Consider the following 17256-nt stretch of genomic DNA (forward strand, 5'->3'; position numbering starts at 1 on the left):
TGGACATGTTGACGTGACCCTGGCCTCAGCAACCTCAACAAAACCTTTGTGGAGAGAGGGTCTCAGACTTTCACTCCCCTTTCTGCAAGGAAGTGCTTCCCAACATCTCTCCTTAATAATAATCTTTATTGCCACAAGTAGGCTTACGTTAACACTGCAATGAAGTTACTGTGAAAAGCCCCTAGTCGCCACATTCCGGCGCCTGTTCGGGTCACAGAGAGAGAATTCACAATGTCCAATCCGCCTAACAGCACGTCTTTCGGGACTTGTGGGAGGAAACCGGAGAATCCGGAGGAAACCCACGCAGACACGGGGAGAACGTGCAGACTCCGCACAGACAGTGACCCAAGCCGGGAATCGAACCTGGGACCCAGGAGCCGTGAAGCAACAGTGCTAACCCCTGTGCTACCGTGCTGCCCTGAGTGACCTCACTCTAATTTTAACGTTCTGCTCTGCTCTTCTGGGACTCGACCAACCCGAGGAAATGGTTTCTCCCTATCAGTAATATCAAGTCCTTTAATCATCTTAAACGCTTCAGTTAGATTGTTCCTCGACCGTCTTTATTCGAGGACAGGCCTGCTCAATCTGTGTAACTTGTCATTATAATTTAACCCTTTCAGCAGGTTCTGATGAACCTGTGCTGCCCTTCTGCCATGGTGAATATAAAGTTACCAAGGCGCAGAGTCCAACGCTGAATGAGGTCTAACTGATGCGACCATCAATTCACTCGAAGACACGTGGAGAAGTAGACCGTGGTTTTAATCAGCTTAGAACTCAGCCTGCCTGTGACCGGTACAACACTGAAGGCGGCCCCGCTGGTCGGCAGCTCACTTCCTGTAAAGGGGGCGGAGCCATGGGCAGAGCCCGGACATGCCCCAACATATCCCCTGTGGGTGAAGCCACACAATGTCCCATAGGTAGAGCCCACAGGGTTAATAACATAACACAGTGCACTGGTGAATTATCAGTAATTATACACACACCACACTAACCAAAGCCTTATAGAAATGGGGCATAACATCCACCCTTCCAGGGGTCAGGTGTAGCCAGCAGGGTGGCTGGCTGGGTGAACCGGCTTCTGTAAGAAGGGGTGACTGAACGGGAAAAGAAACCTATGTCGGGTTTGGACCCGCTTAGCGGGGTGTCGCACTGAGAAGCACCCCACTATTCAACAGCAGTTTGTCGGGGCTTTTTGGCCTCAGAGAGTTTCTCTCTGCCGAGGCTGCACTTAAGACTTGTCCTGCTGGCGTCTGGTGGTGGAGGGAGTGAATATTTGTGGAAGAGGAACCCGCAAGCGGGCTGCTTTTTACCTGGGCGCTGTCGAGCTTCCTGAGTGTTGTTGATGGGAGCTTCCTGGAATTTAAACTGCGGAATCAGCCCATTCAGTCCACACCAGTGCTTAAAACTCACCTCAGCTCCCTCCCACTCCAATTCCCCTCCTTCACTGTGGCTGCCGAACTCTCTCCTCCTTTCCCGCTTAACAAACATCCCCTTTGCGTCAATCCTGCCCGCTTCATCGATTCCGAGGAACAGTGAGCTCTACCACCTTGCCCTTTCTGTGGAAATAGGTTGATTACCTATTAGGGCAGCACGGTAGCATTGTGGGTAGCACAATTGCTTCACAGCTCCAGGGTCCCAGGTTCGATTCCAGCTTGGGTCACTGTCTGTGCGGAGTCTGCACATCCTCTCCGTGTGTGCGTGGGTTTCCTCCGGGTGCTCCGGTTTCCTCCCACAGTCCAAAGATGTGCAGGTTAGGTGGATTGGCCATGATAAATTGCCCTTAGTGTCTAAAGTTGCCCTTAGTGTTGGGTGGGGTTACTGGGTTATGGGGATAGGGTGGAGATGTTGACCTTGGGTAGGGTGCTCTTTCCAAGAGCCGGTGCAGACTTGATGGGCCGAATGGCCTCCTTCTGCACTGTAAATTCTATGATAATCTATGATTACACTGTCTTCATTTGATCCGATGTGGAGATGCCGGCATTGGACTGGGGTGAGCACAGTAAAAAGTCTTACAACACCAGGTTAAAGTCCAAAGGGTTTGTTTCAAACACTAGCTTTCGGAGCGCTGCTCCTCCCTCAGGTGAATGAAGAGGTATGTTTCAGAAACATATATATAGACAGATTCAAAGATGCAAGACAATGCTTTGAATGCGAGAATTTCCAGGTAATTAAATCTTTACAGATCCAGAGATGGGGTAACCCCTGGTTAAAGAGGTGTGAATTGTGTCAAGCCAGGACAGTTGGTGGGATTTCGCAGGCCAGATGGTGGGGGATGAATGTAATGCGACATGAATCCCAGGTCCCAGTTGAGGCCGCACTCATGTGTGCGGAACTTGGCTATAAGCTTCTGCTCGGCGATTCTGCGTTGTCGCGGGTCCTGAAGGCCGCCTTGGAGAACGCTTACCCGGAGATCAGAGGCTGAATGCCCTTGACTAGAGAGGCTGGGTAGGCCACGCCTGGTTTGTGTATTCCCCGACCCCCCGAGATGGGGCAGCCGCATCAGGGGGACCCATTGTCAAGTTGATCTGAAAGAAAAACATTTGGTTGGCCTTGCAGGTTGAAAGGAATTTTAACGCCTTAATATACTTTTGAAGAGCAGTCCACCTTTGTAATGTAGGAAACGCATCAGCCAATATCCGCACAGCAGGCCCTCACAAGCGGCAATGGTTACCACGGCCAGGTAATGTTCCTTCGGTGACCACGGGTTGAGGGGTGAATGAATGTTGGTCAGGATGCCCGGGGGGGGGGGGGGGCCGGGGGGTGGGGGGGCCTGACTGTACTTCACATTCGTGACCCGATAGAAGCACGGTCCAGGGAAGGGAAGAGAGGAGCCAATCAATGGGGAATTTGAAGAAAAACGGGAAGCACTGCCCTTCTCCATCCGAGCGAATAACTTTCTGTCGCCTCTTCTTGCAGATGTGCGAGGACCACCAACCCATCGAATCTCCTACAACCAGTTACCCTACGATCGCCCCGTCTGGAATCCTAAGTTCTGCGTCATCTCCGGAAACCAGCTTCTTATGTTAGACGAGGAAGAGGTAGGTGGGGTGGGGGAGCAGGTTCGGGGAGGGGCTGGGGTGAGGGTGGGGAGAGGGGAGCGTGGAAGGAATGCTGCCTGATGGCGAGCCGTGCGCACCATTGGTTTGGCTGTCCACCGTGGGGACGTGGGGGGCTGCTGCCAGGGGTGGCCCTCTACCACCCATCCCCAGGGCTGGCCCTCTACCACCCATCCCCAGGGGTGGCCCTCTACCACCCATCCCCAGGGCTGGCCCTCTACCACCCATCCCCAGGGGCTGGCCCTCTACCACCCATCCCCAGGGCTGGCCCTCTACCACCCATCCCCAGGGGCTGGCCCTCTACCACCCATCCCCAGGGGCTGACCCTCTACCACCCATCCCCAGGGGCTGACCCTCTACCACCCATCCCCAGGGCTGGCCCTCTACCACCCATCCCCAGGGGCTGGCCCTCTACCACCCATCCCCAGGGGCTGGCCCTCTACCACCCATCCCCAGGGCTGGCCCTCTACCACCCATCCCCAGGGGCTGGCCCTCTACCACCCATCCCCAGGGGCTGACCCTCTACCACTCATCCCCAGGAGCTGGCCCTCTACCACCCATCCCCAGGAGCTGGGTGGTCCTGACCCGCAACATGCCCGCCGTCCGATACAGGGGAGCGACCCTCTCCATCGCTCCTGAGGGGCAAGTAAGAGCCAGCTGCGTTGGGCAGAGCCTGGCACCACAGCCGGGCCCGACCAGGCCCGCCAGGAACGGCAGCTCAGCGTCCGCTCAAGGGAGCTGCGAGAGCCAGTTGTTGTTGTTGTTTTTCCTTTTTAAAGACAATTCGAACAAAATCATGTTTTCATCCGTCAACTTTACTTTAATTTTCGTCTGAAACTGAATTCAAAAGCGCTCGGATTGGCCGATTCGGACTGTGGAGCTGGAGGTTTCGCACCAGCCCCTCCTTTGGGAATGGGTTGGCGGGGCAGGGTGGGGGGTGGGGGGAGGGGGTGTAGAATCGGATGGGTCTGGTATTTAACCGGTGGCAGAGCAGAGGTCAGGTGAGGTCCAGAGGGCGAGGGGGGTGATGGGGTAGCCCACATGCATTCCGACCAATTGAGGCTGTCACCTCACCAATCAACAACCACTGTTGCTGGCATTTCCCCCACTGGCGAGGGTTGGGTGGTCGTGGGGGGGACTTTGACACACACTGGGCAGCAGTAACCAGACCAGCCACCGTGGGGGGGCAGCCTGGATTTGAAGTGGTATTAGGGGGTATGCTGGTCTGGTTACTGCTGCGCACCCGGGAATGCCCTTCCCTCCCAGCCGGCTCTGCTGGGCCGGAAGAGATGGCAGTCATCGGAGTGGTTGGCGACACTTGAAGTGGGGATAGTCTGCAGCAGTGTGTGTCTGTTGTGTTGGGGGGAGGGTGGGCTGGTGGGGTTGGGAGGCAAAGCTGTGTTGTGGCTTCCAGGGCCAGCGGAGGCAGGCTTGTCCTAACTCCCTCAATGCCCCCCCCCCGGCATGAAATCCCAGCCCATTCCGTTCTCTGGATCATTAACACAAGCCTTTAGATTTGGCCATTTAATCGGTGTCGCAAACATTTAGCCCAGGAGGTGTGGGTGGAATGTCCGATTTCCAGCTGTACCGCTTCACCCACTGATGGGGGGGTCCAGGCCCACACCTCCTACTTTCCTATCATGCTGAACCCTTAGTTAATGATGGGGGAAGTCGGTCGAGGTTAACGATTGATCCACACCGCTAGATGCCGGGCAGCACGGCAGCACAAGTGGATAGCACTGTGGCTTCACAGCGCCAGGGTCCCAGGTTCGATTCCCCACTGGGTCACCGTCTGTGCGGAGTCGGAACGTTCTCCCTGTGTCTGCGTGGGTTTCCTCCGGGTGCTCCGGTTTCCTCCCACAGTCCAAAGACGTGCAGGTTAGGTGGATTGGCCATGATAAATTGCCCCTTCGTGACCAAAAAGGTGAGGAGGGGTTATTGGGTTATGGGGTTAGGGTGGAAGTGAGGGCTTAAGTGGGTCGGTGCAGACTCGATGGGCCGAATGGCCTGCTTCTGCACTGTATGTCCTATACCGGTGAGGTGTGGAGGGGGGTTGGAAGAGGAGGGAAATTGCACCCCAAGGAGGAGTGGCTGGATCCGACACGCCAGATCAGTGCTTTCCCAGGCCTATGAGGCCTGGATGGAAGGTTGAATTCTCAGCCTGGTTTCCCACTCCCTCCTCGGCCTTGCTAAATGGCCAGTTGTCGACCACTTCAGGGCCATCCCCCGCCCCCCCCCCCCCCCCCCCCCCCAACTTTGATGTTCAGGTTGGTGGGAAGGGTTCCCATTAACGGGAGAAGCCGAGATCAATCAGACTTGGGCCTAAGGCGGTGGAGAGGGGAGGTGGGGAACCCCATTCCAACTTTAATCGCCCTTCTCACCCTCACGATCCAGGAACTGTTGGGAATTCCCCTGCCCACCTCTTGCCCCCCTCCAAACCTCACACCTCTCCCCCTCCCCCCACCTCTCTCCCCCATCAACCTTACCCCCGCCACCATCCCCTCCCTCTACCAACCCCCCCCCCCCACCATCTCTTCCCCCCCCACCCCTCCACCACCACCAACCCAACCTCTCACCCTACCCCCCCCTCCCCACCCCTCTCACCTACCATTCCCCTCGGCCACCCCCCCCCCCAACCATCACCAACCCCCACACCCCCCCACCACCACCAACTGTGGGGTCGGCACGTTGGCCCCGTGTCTGCGCGGGTTTCTTCCGGGTGCTCAGGTTTCTTCCACACTCCAGAGGTTTGCAGGTCAGGTGGATTGGCCACTCCTTTGAACAAAATAGAAGAAAGGGATCAAACATCGGGACAAAGCTAAAAGGGCTGATCCTGTTATGGACACTGCCCGAACAGAACAAAGATCGACAGAAACTGGAAAACATCCAATGGGAGTGCAGTGAAAGGAGATGATAAAGCTGCCCGTGGACACCGCATGCTCCCTTTTTAGGGACACCCGGCCGCGGAAGAGGGGCAGACAGTCGAGTCGGCCGACCCCCTCGGTCGCCCACTGCCTGGAACTATAAATGGGCGCGCTTCACCAGGCCCAGGAGCAGGCTCACAAGGGGTTGTAGCCTTCCCTGCCCCTCTCCGCAACTGGTGCCCGTAGATCAGCAGCGTGGGGCTGAAGTGCAAACAAAACCTCAACAAAAGATTTGGCCAAAACTAAAAAGAGTGTGCAGCCGATAACACGTAACAGAGACATGGTCCACGCCATCCACAAGGCCGCAAAAATGGCAGACATCTTGGGAGTCCGTGAACCGGTGCAGTCAGTGATTGTACAGCACTGCTGCATGCAACACCCTCCACCCCAGGTCCCCAAGATTGAGGGGGAGGGCTCCTCCATAGAGGGACCTCCAGTGGGGTACTCCGCCGCCGGACGGCAGCAAAGCACGCCATGGCGTGATCCGGGCGACGGGCGAGGGTAAGGAGGTGAAGGGTGTGCAGCAACAGCCCGTACAGGAAACCCTTCCTTGCGGTGCCAAAAGGAACAGGGGGCACTTGTGCGAGGCGGCTAGGATTGTGGGGCACCAGCCCCCGAGGGAGGTGTGGGGGCCTGGGACCAATGTGGAACTCCGCCCGGGCAGGGGTTCGCTCAAGACGGGATTACACCGCACACCCGCCCGCCCTCCAGACCGCGAGTGCCATCGGGTCCGAGCACGACGATATTGAGGTCCCGGATGGCATTGTCTGCGAGCCGGACGTCCACCGCTGCACATTGTGCTAACCCGTGGGGTGTCATCCAGCCCACTCCTCCGCCACCCAGCACGTCCTCGATCCTGGTCACCCCGGCAGCCGCAGCTCGCTCCTCTGCCAGCCACTCAAAATGGTATTGGTGGGGGTGCGGATTCCTGAGCAGCGGCTCCCTGACGACAGCCGCCACTCCTGACGGGGGGGGCGCTGCGGCGCGAGGCGACCATGTTCCAGACTTCGAGCAGGTCCTGGTAAAAGACGGGCAGCGCCTGCAGAGGGTAGCGAAGACCCTGCAGATCTATGAACAGGAGCTGCACATTATAATTCAGGCCGTGCTCCTGGCGGTAGAAACTCGTAGCCAGGGCCACACCATCGTGGAGGAGGCTCAACGGTAAAGGTATCGTCCCAGGGTCTGAAGGCGGGAGGTCGCCACCTGGGTGTGAAGGCACGCCAGCGCCTTGCCACCCTCCCTAAGCAGGAGGCTCAGAACCTCAGCAGCGACCCAGTGCGGTCTCTTGTCCAAGAAGAACTCTGCAAGCATTCTCTGGACCTTTGTGACAAAGTCAGGGGGAGGGGTCAAAGTGACCAGCCGGTACCACAACGTGGAGGCTATCAGCTGGTTTATGACGAGACCTCGACCCCTGTAAGTCAGCACTCGGAGGAGTCCTGTCCAGCGTCTCAAGCAAGCGGCGGCCTTGGTCTCCAGCTCCTGCCAGTTAGCCGGCCAGGATTCCTCAGCCAGGAAAAGATGGACTCCCAAATAGAGGAGGCTGGTCCTGCTCCAGGTGAAAGCTCCCCTGAGCTCCTCTGGGAGGGGGTCTGTCTGCTATGGACTGACCAGGAGTCCGGAACATTTGGCCCAGTTGATCCTGGCAGAGGACGCGTCGGAGTACACAGCCTGGCACTCTCGCATCCTCCGCAGGGTGAGTGAACATGAGGAGCACGTCATCAGCGTAAGCCGAAAGGACCACCCCAATGCCCGGCCCGCGCAGAGCAGTCCTGACAGCCTCCTCCGCAGGAGGCGCAGGAAAGGCTCCACGCAAATAGAATGAAGTTGGCCAGACATAGGGCAGCACTGACGTACCCCTCTCTCAAAGCGAAGGGGCGCCGTCAGGGACCCGTTAACCTTAACGAGACACTCTCTGCGGCAGTGAACAGAAGTCGGATCCGGGCGACAATTGCGTCCCGAACCCGAATATTTGCAGTCCGAATAAATATTTGTGATCCACCCTGTCGAACGCCTTCTCCTGATCAAGGGACAGGAAGGCACTCAACATACCAGTCCCCTGGGAATGATGGACCAGGTGAATGTTGTCGTGGATTGTGCAGCCCTGGACCATGTAGGATTAGTCAGGGTGAATCATGTGGTCCAGCACGGTGCCAAGGCGCAAACTCATTGCCTTGGTGCAAATCTTGTAGTCCATGCTGAGGAGGGAGTCCGGATGCCAGTTTTTAAGGTGGCGGAGATCCCCCCTCTTTGGCAGCAAGGTAATGGTAGCTCTGCGCCATGAGAGGGGCATCTCCGCAGTCTCGATACTTTCCCCGAGGGCCCCCACATAGACGCTCCCCATGACGTCCCAGTACGCCCTGAAGAACTCCACGGTCAGCCCGTCCAGCCCTGGGGTTTTGCCACTGGGGAGGCTGTCGAGGACGCCGGTCAGCTCCCCCAGGCTTACAGGGGTATCAAGCCTACCGGCGCCCTCCGGGCCGACCTGCAGCATCCTCGCTGGACGGATCCGGAGAGAAGAGGACGCTCTAGAAGCTTCAGATTTGGGCCCGAACCTCCTCTGGATCCGAGACAAGAGACCTGTCGTCGGCCAGCAGCGTAAGGAGCTGCTGACGGACCCCGGGCCTTTTTTCCAGCGAGTAGAAGAAGGAGGAGCCACGGTCCATGTCCGTGAGGATCTGGATCCGCGACCTCACGTACGTGCCCCGGGACCCGATGTAGCGCACAAAGACTCCATGAGACGAATAGAGTGAAGTCGATGAGGCTTTATTAAGCGTGTCTGTTCCCCCGCAGCTCGATAGTAAACTGGCCTGCGGGGGAAGACTCCGGCTTCTTATACTCTGCCTTCAGGGCGGAGCTTGAGGTCAACGGCCAACCAGGACCCGGGATCTGTCAGCCAATGACATTAGGGCTTCCAGTCCCACATGACCCCCCAATACATACTACCACACCCGACAAGTTGCAGGTCCCGCAGCGCGCCCTTCTCTCTGTACACCAGCCGCAGGGCCGGGTATTCATTGGGCTGACCAAGATGTGACCCCAGGTCGAGCATCTCCTTCTCCAACTCCTCGACCCTGGATTTCAGCCTCTTTGTCGACCCCCTCGCATACTCCTGACAGAAGGTACGCACGTGAGTCTTGCGCATGTCCCACCAAAGCCTCAAGGAGGAGAAGTCTCACCGTTTCCTACTCCAGCCGGTCCAGAAGCGACAAAGCAAGCCGAGGAACCGCTCGTCCTCCACCAGCAGGTTGGTAAAATGACAGTACGCGGACCGCGACTGAGTGCGAGACAGGGCGAGCCTCACCCACACCAGTCGGTGGTCCGAGCACGGCGTCTGCTGCACAGAGGCCATCGGGACACGGGGCAGGTACTCCCTTGAAATGTAGAGGCGGTCGATTCTGGACGCTCCAACCCCAGGCCTCACAAAGTTGAAGACGCTGGAGTCAGGATGGGGAGTCCGCCAGACGTCCACCAAGTCAAAGAACCCGACCAGGTTCCTTAACTTCACCAACGCACGAGAGCTGCACTGGGTACCAAGGCGGTCCTTTGTTCTGAGGGTGCAATTTAAATCACCCCCCCCAGGACGATTGGTGCCAAGATGAGTGGACACTTGCTTGAAGAAAGACGTCTGTTGCTGGCCAGCCTGGGGAGCGTAAACATTCACAAAGTGAAGTACCGCGATTCCCTTGCAGACCATCAGGTGCAGCAACCGGCCTGGCACTGGCTCCTTGATCCCCAAGTTCTCCTGAGGAGGAATTCCTTCAGCCAGAGGGTGGTGAATCTGTGGAACTCTTTGCCGCAGAAGGCTGTGGAGGCCAAGACACTGAGTGTCTTTAAAACAGAGATATATAGGCTCTTGATCAATAAGGGGACCCGGGTTATGGGTGTCATGATATGCACCCATGCACATAATGAGATACAGACAGGCAGTGACAGACACCCAGTACAGCCAATCAACACACGGGACAGAACACAACCAATCACCAGACAGAACACTAGAGGGGGGTTTCCCACTATAAAACACACGAGGCATCAGCACTCCGCCTCTTTCCATTGGTGACAACTGTAGTAACAGTCAGGGTGTAAATATCAGTTAGCACCTTCTACACGTGGATCAGGGCTACTTTGGTCTAGTTAGTTAGAGTTAGCCCACTTAGATTAGTAGAGTGTCAACCCACAGCAAGCTGTGTGCCTTGTGCAGGTCTGCACCACCGGTCCAGGGCCAGAGATTCCATTTCCAACACAAACCCGTTCGATGTGTGCAGCAAAGACTACTGGATTCTGACCTGGTAGCACTACGGATCCAGAGGACGACTGCCTGGATATCGTGTGGGCATCATCACTACATGTGCATATGCCTCCTCAAATTCAGCAAGACGCCTATCTATCCTCAATGTGGATTCTGCGGACGAATGGCGTGCTGTCGTACACGTTAATGCAGCATCCAGTTCAAGCTGGTCACTGGCGCTTCAGCCAATCGCATCTCTCAAGCTGATTTTGACCGCATTAAAAAGCAACCCAAAATTCTTCCACCGGCCTGCCAGCTCCTTGATGCCATCACTGCATTAGGATCTTGTCACCTGCATGTCTCCAACAAGACCATCAATGCCACACTGCAATTCGAAATTGTCAAGCCTGACGAGGCATCCCTGCTCGGTGCCCATGCATGCAAGCTACTCAACCTCGTACAGCGAGTCCATGCCGTGTCCTCTTCCAATGTGGATCTTCAGGCTGACATTGGTGACATCCTGGCGCAATACCCGGAGGTGTTTAGTGGAATGGGTACGCTGTCGTATTGCTACAAGATCCGACTCAGGCCTGATGCCACGCCTGTGATCCATGCACCACGCCGGGTGCCGGCTCCTCTGAAGGAACGTTTAAAGCCGCAGCTGCAGGAGCTCCAAGACCAGGGCATCATCTCCAAAGTGACGGAACCGACTGACTGGGTCAGCTCGATGGTCTGTGTGAAGAAGCCCTCAGGAGAGTTGTGCATGTGTATAGATCCCAAAGATCTCAACCAGAACATAATGCGGGAACACTACCCCATCCCGATGCGGGAGGAACTAACCAGTGAGATAGCACACGCCAAATTCTTCACGAAGCTAGATGCAGCGCATGGTTTCTGGCAGATACAACTGGACGAGTCCAGCAGGAAGCTCTGCACGTTTAATACACTTTTCGGAAGGTATGTTACAACCCCATGCCGTTCGGCATTGTTTCAGCCTCTGAAATCTTCCACTGGATCATGGAACAGATGATGGAGGGCATTGAGGGTGTGCGTGTCTATGTAGATGATGTAATCATATGGTCCACGACCCCTGAGGAACACATATCTCGTCTCAAACAGGTCTTTCGACCTGTCCATGCAAACGGCCTCAAGTTGAACAAGGCCAAGTGCTCCTTTGGCATGTCATCCATCACGTTCTTGGGTGATCAAATATCCCAGCAGGGTGCAACCAGATTCGAACAAAGTCTAGGCCATCAACGCCATGAAGACCCCGGAAGACTACGCTTCCTCGGTATGGTTAACTTCTTGGGAAAGTTCATTCCCAACCTTGCAGCACGGTAGCATTGTGGATAGCACAATTGCTTCACAGCTCCAGGGTCCCAGGTTCGATTCCGGCTTGGGTCACTGTCTGTGCGGAGTCTGCACATCCTCCCCGTGTGTGCGTGGGTTTCCTCCGGGTGCTCCGGTTTCCTCCCACAGTCCAAAGATGTGCAGGTTAGGTGGATTGGCCATGCTAAATTGCCCTTAGTGTCCAAAATTGCCCTTAGTGTTGGGTGGGGTTACTGGGTTCTGGGGATAGGGTGGAGGTGCTGACCTTGGGTAGGGTGCTCTTTCCAAGAGCCGGTGCAGACTCGATGGGCCGAATGGCCTCCTTCTGCACTGTAAATTCTATGAAACCACGGCTTTCAGGCATCTGGTGAAGAGGTCCACTGCATTCCAGTGGCTACCCACACATCAAGCAGAGTGGCTCGAGTTAAAGGCAAAGCTTACCACCGCTCCGGTACCCGCGTTTTTTGATCCGGCCAGGGAGACAAAAATCTCCACGGACGTCAGCCAGGACGGCATCGGTGCGGTGCTCCTCCAGAAGGATGACTCCTCGTCCTGGGCTCCAGTGGCCTATGCGTCAAGGGCCATGACTCCTACTGAACAGAGGTACGCCCAGATAGAAAAAGAGTGTCTGGGCCTCCTAACCGGCATTGTAGAGTTCCATGACTACGTCTACGGTCTACCAACCTTCACAGTAGAGACTGACCACAGACCTTTGGTCCATATCATTCATTAGGGCTTGAATGACATGACGCCCAGGCTTCAGCGTATTCTCCTTCGACTCCGCAGGTACGATTTTGAGTCAGTATACACACCGGACAAAGAGCGAATCATTGCGGATACCCTGTCTCACGCCATCACCTCGCCCTGTGAACAGGTCGACTACATCCACCAAATTGAGGCACAGGTGCAACTGTGTTCCAGCAACACCTGGCCTCAGATGAAAGAGTGGTCAACATTCGAGAAGAGACTGCCAAGGACCCTCTTCTGCAGCGGGTAATGCACCATCTTGCAAATGGCTGGCAGAAAGGGCAATGCCCTCAGTTCTTTAATGTCAAGGACGACCTGGCAGTCGTCGAGGGGATCCTCCTCAAGCTAGATCGTATCGTTATTCCTCGCAGCCTCCAGAGCTTAGTGCTCAAACAGATCCACGAGGGACTCCTCGGTGTCGAAAAATGTAGGCGCAGGGCCCGGCAGGCTGTCTATTGGCCGGGACATATCCAACATGGTCCTCAATTGTCTGCTCAGCCCAAAGAAACGCTCCAGCAACACGAGATCGTGACCTCTCCGTGCTCTAAGGTGTGAATCGAACTTTATCACGTCAATGGGTGTGACTATGTGCTCATCATAGATTACTTCTCAAGTTACCCGGAAGTTGTGAAGCTGTCAGACCTCACATCAAGGACAGTCATCAAGGCCTGCAAGGAGACATTTGCCAGGCATGGTATTCCGCTCACGGTCATGAGTGACAATGGTCCCTGCTTCCACAGCCAAGAGTGGTCCAATTTCGGCAAGCTGTACCAATTGAACCACATTACCTCAAGCCCGCACTACCCCCAGTCCAACAGGAAGGTCGATAATGTGGTCCATATCGTGAAGCCACTGCTCTGCAAGGCTGCGGACTCTGCTTCTGACTTCAACCTTGCGCTGCTGGCGTACAGGGCAACCCCTCTGTCCACCGGTATATCTCCGGCACAACTCCTTATGAATAGAGACCTGCGGACGACTGTTCCGGCCATTCATTTACCTGACCTGGATCACCTCCCAGTGCTGCAAAAGGTGCAGCAGCTCAGAAACCGGCAAAAGCTGACATACGATGCTCATGCTACTCATCTGCCTGTGCTCTCCCCGGACGATGCTGTTCGCATCAAGTTACCTGATGGAGGCTGGTCAGCTCCAGCTGTTGTTGTTCGACAGGCTGCTCCCAGGCCGTTTGTGGTTCCTATAGCTGATGGCTCCATTGTCAGGCTCAACAGAAGGGCACTGCGCAAACTTGCCTGCCCACCACCGAATCTCAATTTTCCAGCTGTTGTTATACCTCCTCCTGACACCTCGCTCCACAAGGCCACCGCTCTGGCTGCAATCCTGCCTGTCAAGGCGCCGTCGCCCCCACCTCCACCTCTCAGGCGGTCGACAAGGATCCGACGCCAGCCCCAAACATTGGACTTATAGACATTTATCTTGTACATATTGTTCTGTATCTGCACGCTAGGCACCTCTCATGTATATATTCATCCACTCGCCATTTAATGTAAATAGTTATACATGTACATACAGTCACATATGCTCTAAGCAACCGCCAACATTTTTTTAAAAAGGGGAGATGTCATGATATGCACTCATGCACATAATGAGATACAGACAGGCAGTGACAGACACCCAGTACAGCCAATCAACACACAGGACAGAACGCAACCAATCACCAGACAGAACACTAGAGGGGGGCTTCCCACTATAAAACACACGAGGCATAAGCACTCCGCCTCTTTCCACTGGTGACAACTGTAGTGACAGTCAGGGTGTATATATTAGTTAGCACCTTCTACACGTGGCTCAGAGCTAGTCTGGTCTAGTTAGGTAGAGTTAGTATATTTAGAGTAGTAGAGTGTCAACCCACAGCCAGTTGTGTGCACTGCTACAGAAGTTCAATAAATCGTATTGAACCAACGTCTAAGTTTGGTGTCTGCTTTCCAGTACAACTGCATCCAGTTGCAGTCCGTGTTACCCCAGGGTCAATAACACGACAATGGGAAGGCAGGAGAATGGGGTTGAGAACAATATCAGCCATGATTGAATGGCGGAGCAGACTCGATGGGCCGAGTGGCCTAATTCAGCTCCTATGTCCTATGGTCTTAAGATCTCCGGCTGAAAATGTGGGGCCAACAAGATAGCCGCCCCATCAAACGTGAGGTTTGATGTAGACCGCCCCCCCCCCTTGCCACTCCAGGAGCCATGTGACTTCATCTCCCTGAGCAGTGTGAGTTTCTTGCAGGAAGCACGCCTCTAACCTCCCATCCCGGAGGACCGAGAAGTTCTGGAACCAGCGGAGCGCGTCCCTGCTGCCGTTGATGTTGGGGCTTGTTGTGTTATGTGTTCAATGCCTAGCAAGGAATCTACCAAACGACTTGTGACTTGTCCAAACCAGGATCTTTATTAAATCACACGTGGTAAGATAGCGATCTGTTCCAGTGCAAGTTATCATGGAGTTTCTTTGTACTCCCCTGGAACTGCCCCTAGGCACGACTGTCCTCTTGTACGCATTATCACCATCTCGCGATCACCAGATGTGCCCACTTCTATAGCGGAGTGCCTTGTCACATGACCTCTGTCTCGTGACTGTAAGGTGTGTCTTAACAGTCACCTGCTGGCTGGAGGTCGCACCACCAGCCATCTACAATATTGCTTACAGGCAGATCACCTCAAGGCTGGCTATGGTCACCACCATGTCAGCTGTAAAGTGCCATCTTCATGGTTACCTTTTTAGTGCTCAGACGGCGCAGTGGGCCCCTCTGCTCCCTCAGGAGTCCTACGAGGAAAGACTTGAGCCAGCGGTGCTCAGTCACATCCGCATCTCCCGCCTCTTTAACGTAGGCGCGGAAAGTCTTAATAAGCATATCCGACCACCGGTCGAGGGCTAGCTGCACTCGGTTTCAGCGACCGCGGTTGGCTCATAGAAAATCCCGGAGTTCCCCTCAGGGGATGAGGGGTGATGCACTATCAATTACGACGAGACGAGAGTAGAATGTAATCGAGGCTTTATTACACAGAGATGGGTGGCCTCCTACAGCAGCTTATGAAATGGCTGTTGTTCGGAGAGCACACACATTTATACTCCGTCTACTGGGCGGAGCCAGCAGGCAGAGATCTACCCCGTACCTGTAGTACAGGGGCCTTACCGTAATACCCATATATACAATATAATACAACAGTGGTGACTACCACAAAGGGCGACTCGGTGTCAGGCACGAGGGAGTCCACCACCTCACTCCAGATGGATTCAAAATCATTCCCCGCGCCCCCCACCGAGCAGCCGTCCTCCTCCGGGCAGTCGCCACCTGGGACCGAGTCCTCCGCCACATTGAGTGTGGCAGACGGCACCTACCCACCAGCCCTGGGTCTGCCTCGATCCTACCCCCCGCCAGATCGATGGCAGACGGGTTCCTCACGGGCTCATCCTGGGGTATCAGGCCAGAGGTAGGCGGCGGCTCAGAGCCCCCCCCCCCCCTCCTCTTGCAACGCCGAGTCACCGGACAGATCTGGGAATAACTCCGGGAAAAGTGCCTGGCATCGGAGGCCGGGGTGGAGATGGCGGGCCTTCCACGCCACCCAGTGAGGTCAGGGATCCACAGCAGCACCACCGCCATCGTAAAAACCAATGCCTCCGGGGTGCATTGGGTGGAACAGGCCCTCGGGGATCTCGCTCGCACCCGACCCCGAAGCGCCCTGCTTTCGCCCCCTCCAAGGGGTGGCCTGTGCCGAGGAAATCTCCATCCTTGCATCCCCCCCCCCCCCCCGCATCCCCCCCCCCGCCCGCCTCGTCACTCTGCCCCTGGGAATGTGACTTCGCTGACCTACGCGCCAGCTCGGGGTCACCGCCGCCCCCTTGTTGACCCGCGTTGTAGCGACGCCGGGCCCAGTACCCGATGCTGAGGCTTCAGTGGGCCCCGGATGAGGTGGAGTGGCTGCGGGGCAAGATTTTTCAGTAGCCCCCAAGCCAGGGTTCCAGGCCGGGGGTTCTCTCGGCAAACGGGGCTGGAGGTATTGGGGGCTGATCCCCGCCTTGATTCCTTACGGGCCTTGCGGCCACCCTCCCTCCTCCACGCCTGCAGCCGATTGGTTGGCAGGCACCGGCCTGGTGTCCCCTCCTGGGGCTGGGGTGCTAACGTCAGTGGAGGGGGGAGGGTGCGTCGGTGCCGGCCGCGACCACCTTGGTGCCTGTGGTGGCCTTGCCGGTGGGGCAGTTCTTTGGCACATGCCCCACCTTCTTGCAGGCGTGGCACCGCACGCCGTCCGCAGACCAAAAGATGCGGAAGGTCTCCCCTCGATGGGAGACCTCGAATCCCCCCCCCTCTAATACATCCGCCCAGGCCAAGCGGATGGAAGCCTGGCGCCGGCAGGAGTAGATGTGCCTGAGGGGAGGCGTCCTTCAGGCCGAGAGGGAGCGGCGCGACCTCAGAGCAAACCTCCCCAGTAGTTGGAGGTGGGGGATGAGGAGCTCCGTGGGGAGGCAGCGCGGGGCATTGGAATGGATAACCCTCTCGACGGTGGCCTCAAGAGGGTCCACCGCTACATGGGTCCGCCCACCGCGAGCCCCTTTTCAAAGGTACGGTTACCACCCTCTAGGCTCTCATACATACATATCCGTACAGACGAGCGGCAGATACAATGGCCAAGGGGCCGAGGACCCCGGTCATTGCACAAACGCCGCCTCTATGGTGACGGCGGGGTGAGCCTAGCACGTAACCCCCAGTTTCCAGGTTAGCGGCTGGTAGGGTAGCTGGGCTGCGGGAGTAGTGGAGGCTGAAGAGGCCACAACCCCCCCCAGAGGTGGCTCTGAATCTGGTCAGCCCCACCACCGGCATAGGTGGGGTGGGCATCAGGTGCTATGCCCAGTCCAATGTGGGCTTCGTCGTGTTGGAATTGATTGGAGAAATAGATAGTGGGAAGCGGGGTGAGGGGAAGAGAGAGATGGAACAATGTACTCTTCCCCTAGGAACCTAGATGG

The 17256-nt window shown here is 56.3% G+C and overlaps 1 protein-coding gene across 9 annotated transcripts in view; it reads left to right on the top strand.

Moving 5' to 3' along the window:
- Positions 1-17256, top strand: part of LOC140390360 (ras/Rap GTPase-activating protein SynGAP-like) — a 1167003-nt gene that overhangs the window by 251455 nt on the left and 898292 nt on the right. For all 9 annotated transcript variants that reach the window (XM_072475456.1, XM_072475455.1, XM_072475451.1 and 6 more), the window contains exon 3: positions 2917-3038. In XM_072475456.1, coding sequence (XP_072331557.1) covers positions 2917-3038 — 122 coding nt within the window. The remainder of the gene's footprint in view (positions 1-2916; positions 3039-17256) is intronic.

Source organism: Scyliorhinus torazame, chromosome 14 (assembly GCF_047496885.1).
Source record: "Scyliorhinus torazame isolate Kashiwa2021f chromosome 14, sScyTor2.1, whole genome shotgun sequence".
Classification (NCBI taxonomy): domain Eukaryota; kingdom Metazoa; phylum Chordata; class Chondrichthyes; order Carcharhiniformes; family Scyliorhinidae; genus Scyliorhinus; species Scyliorhinus torazame.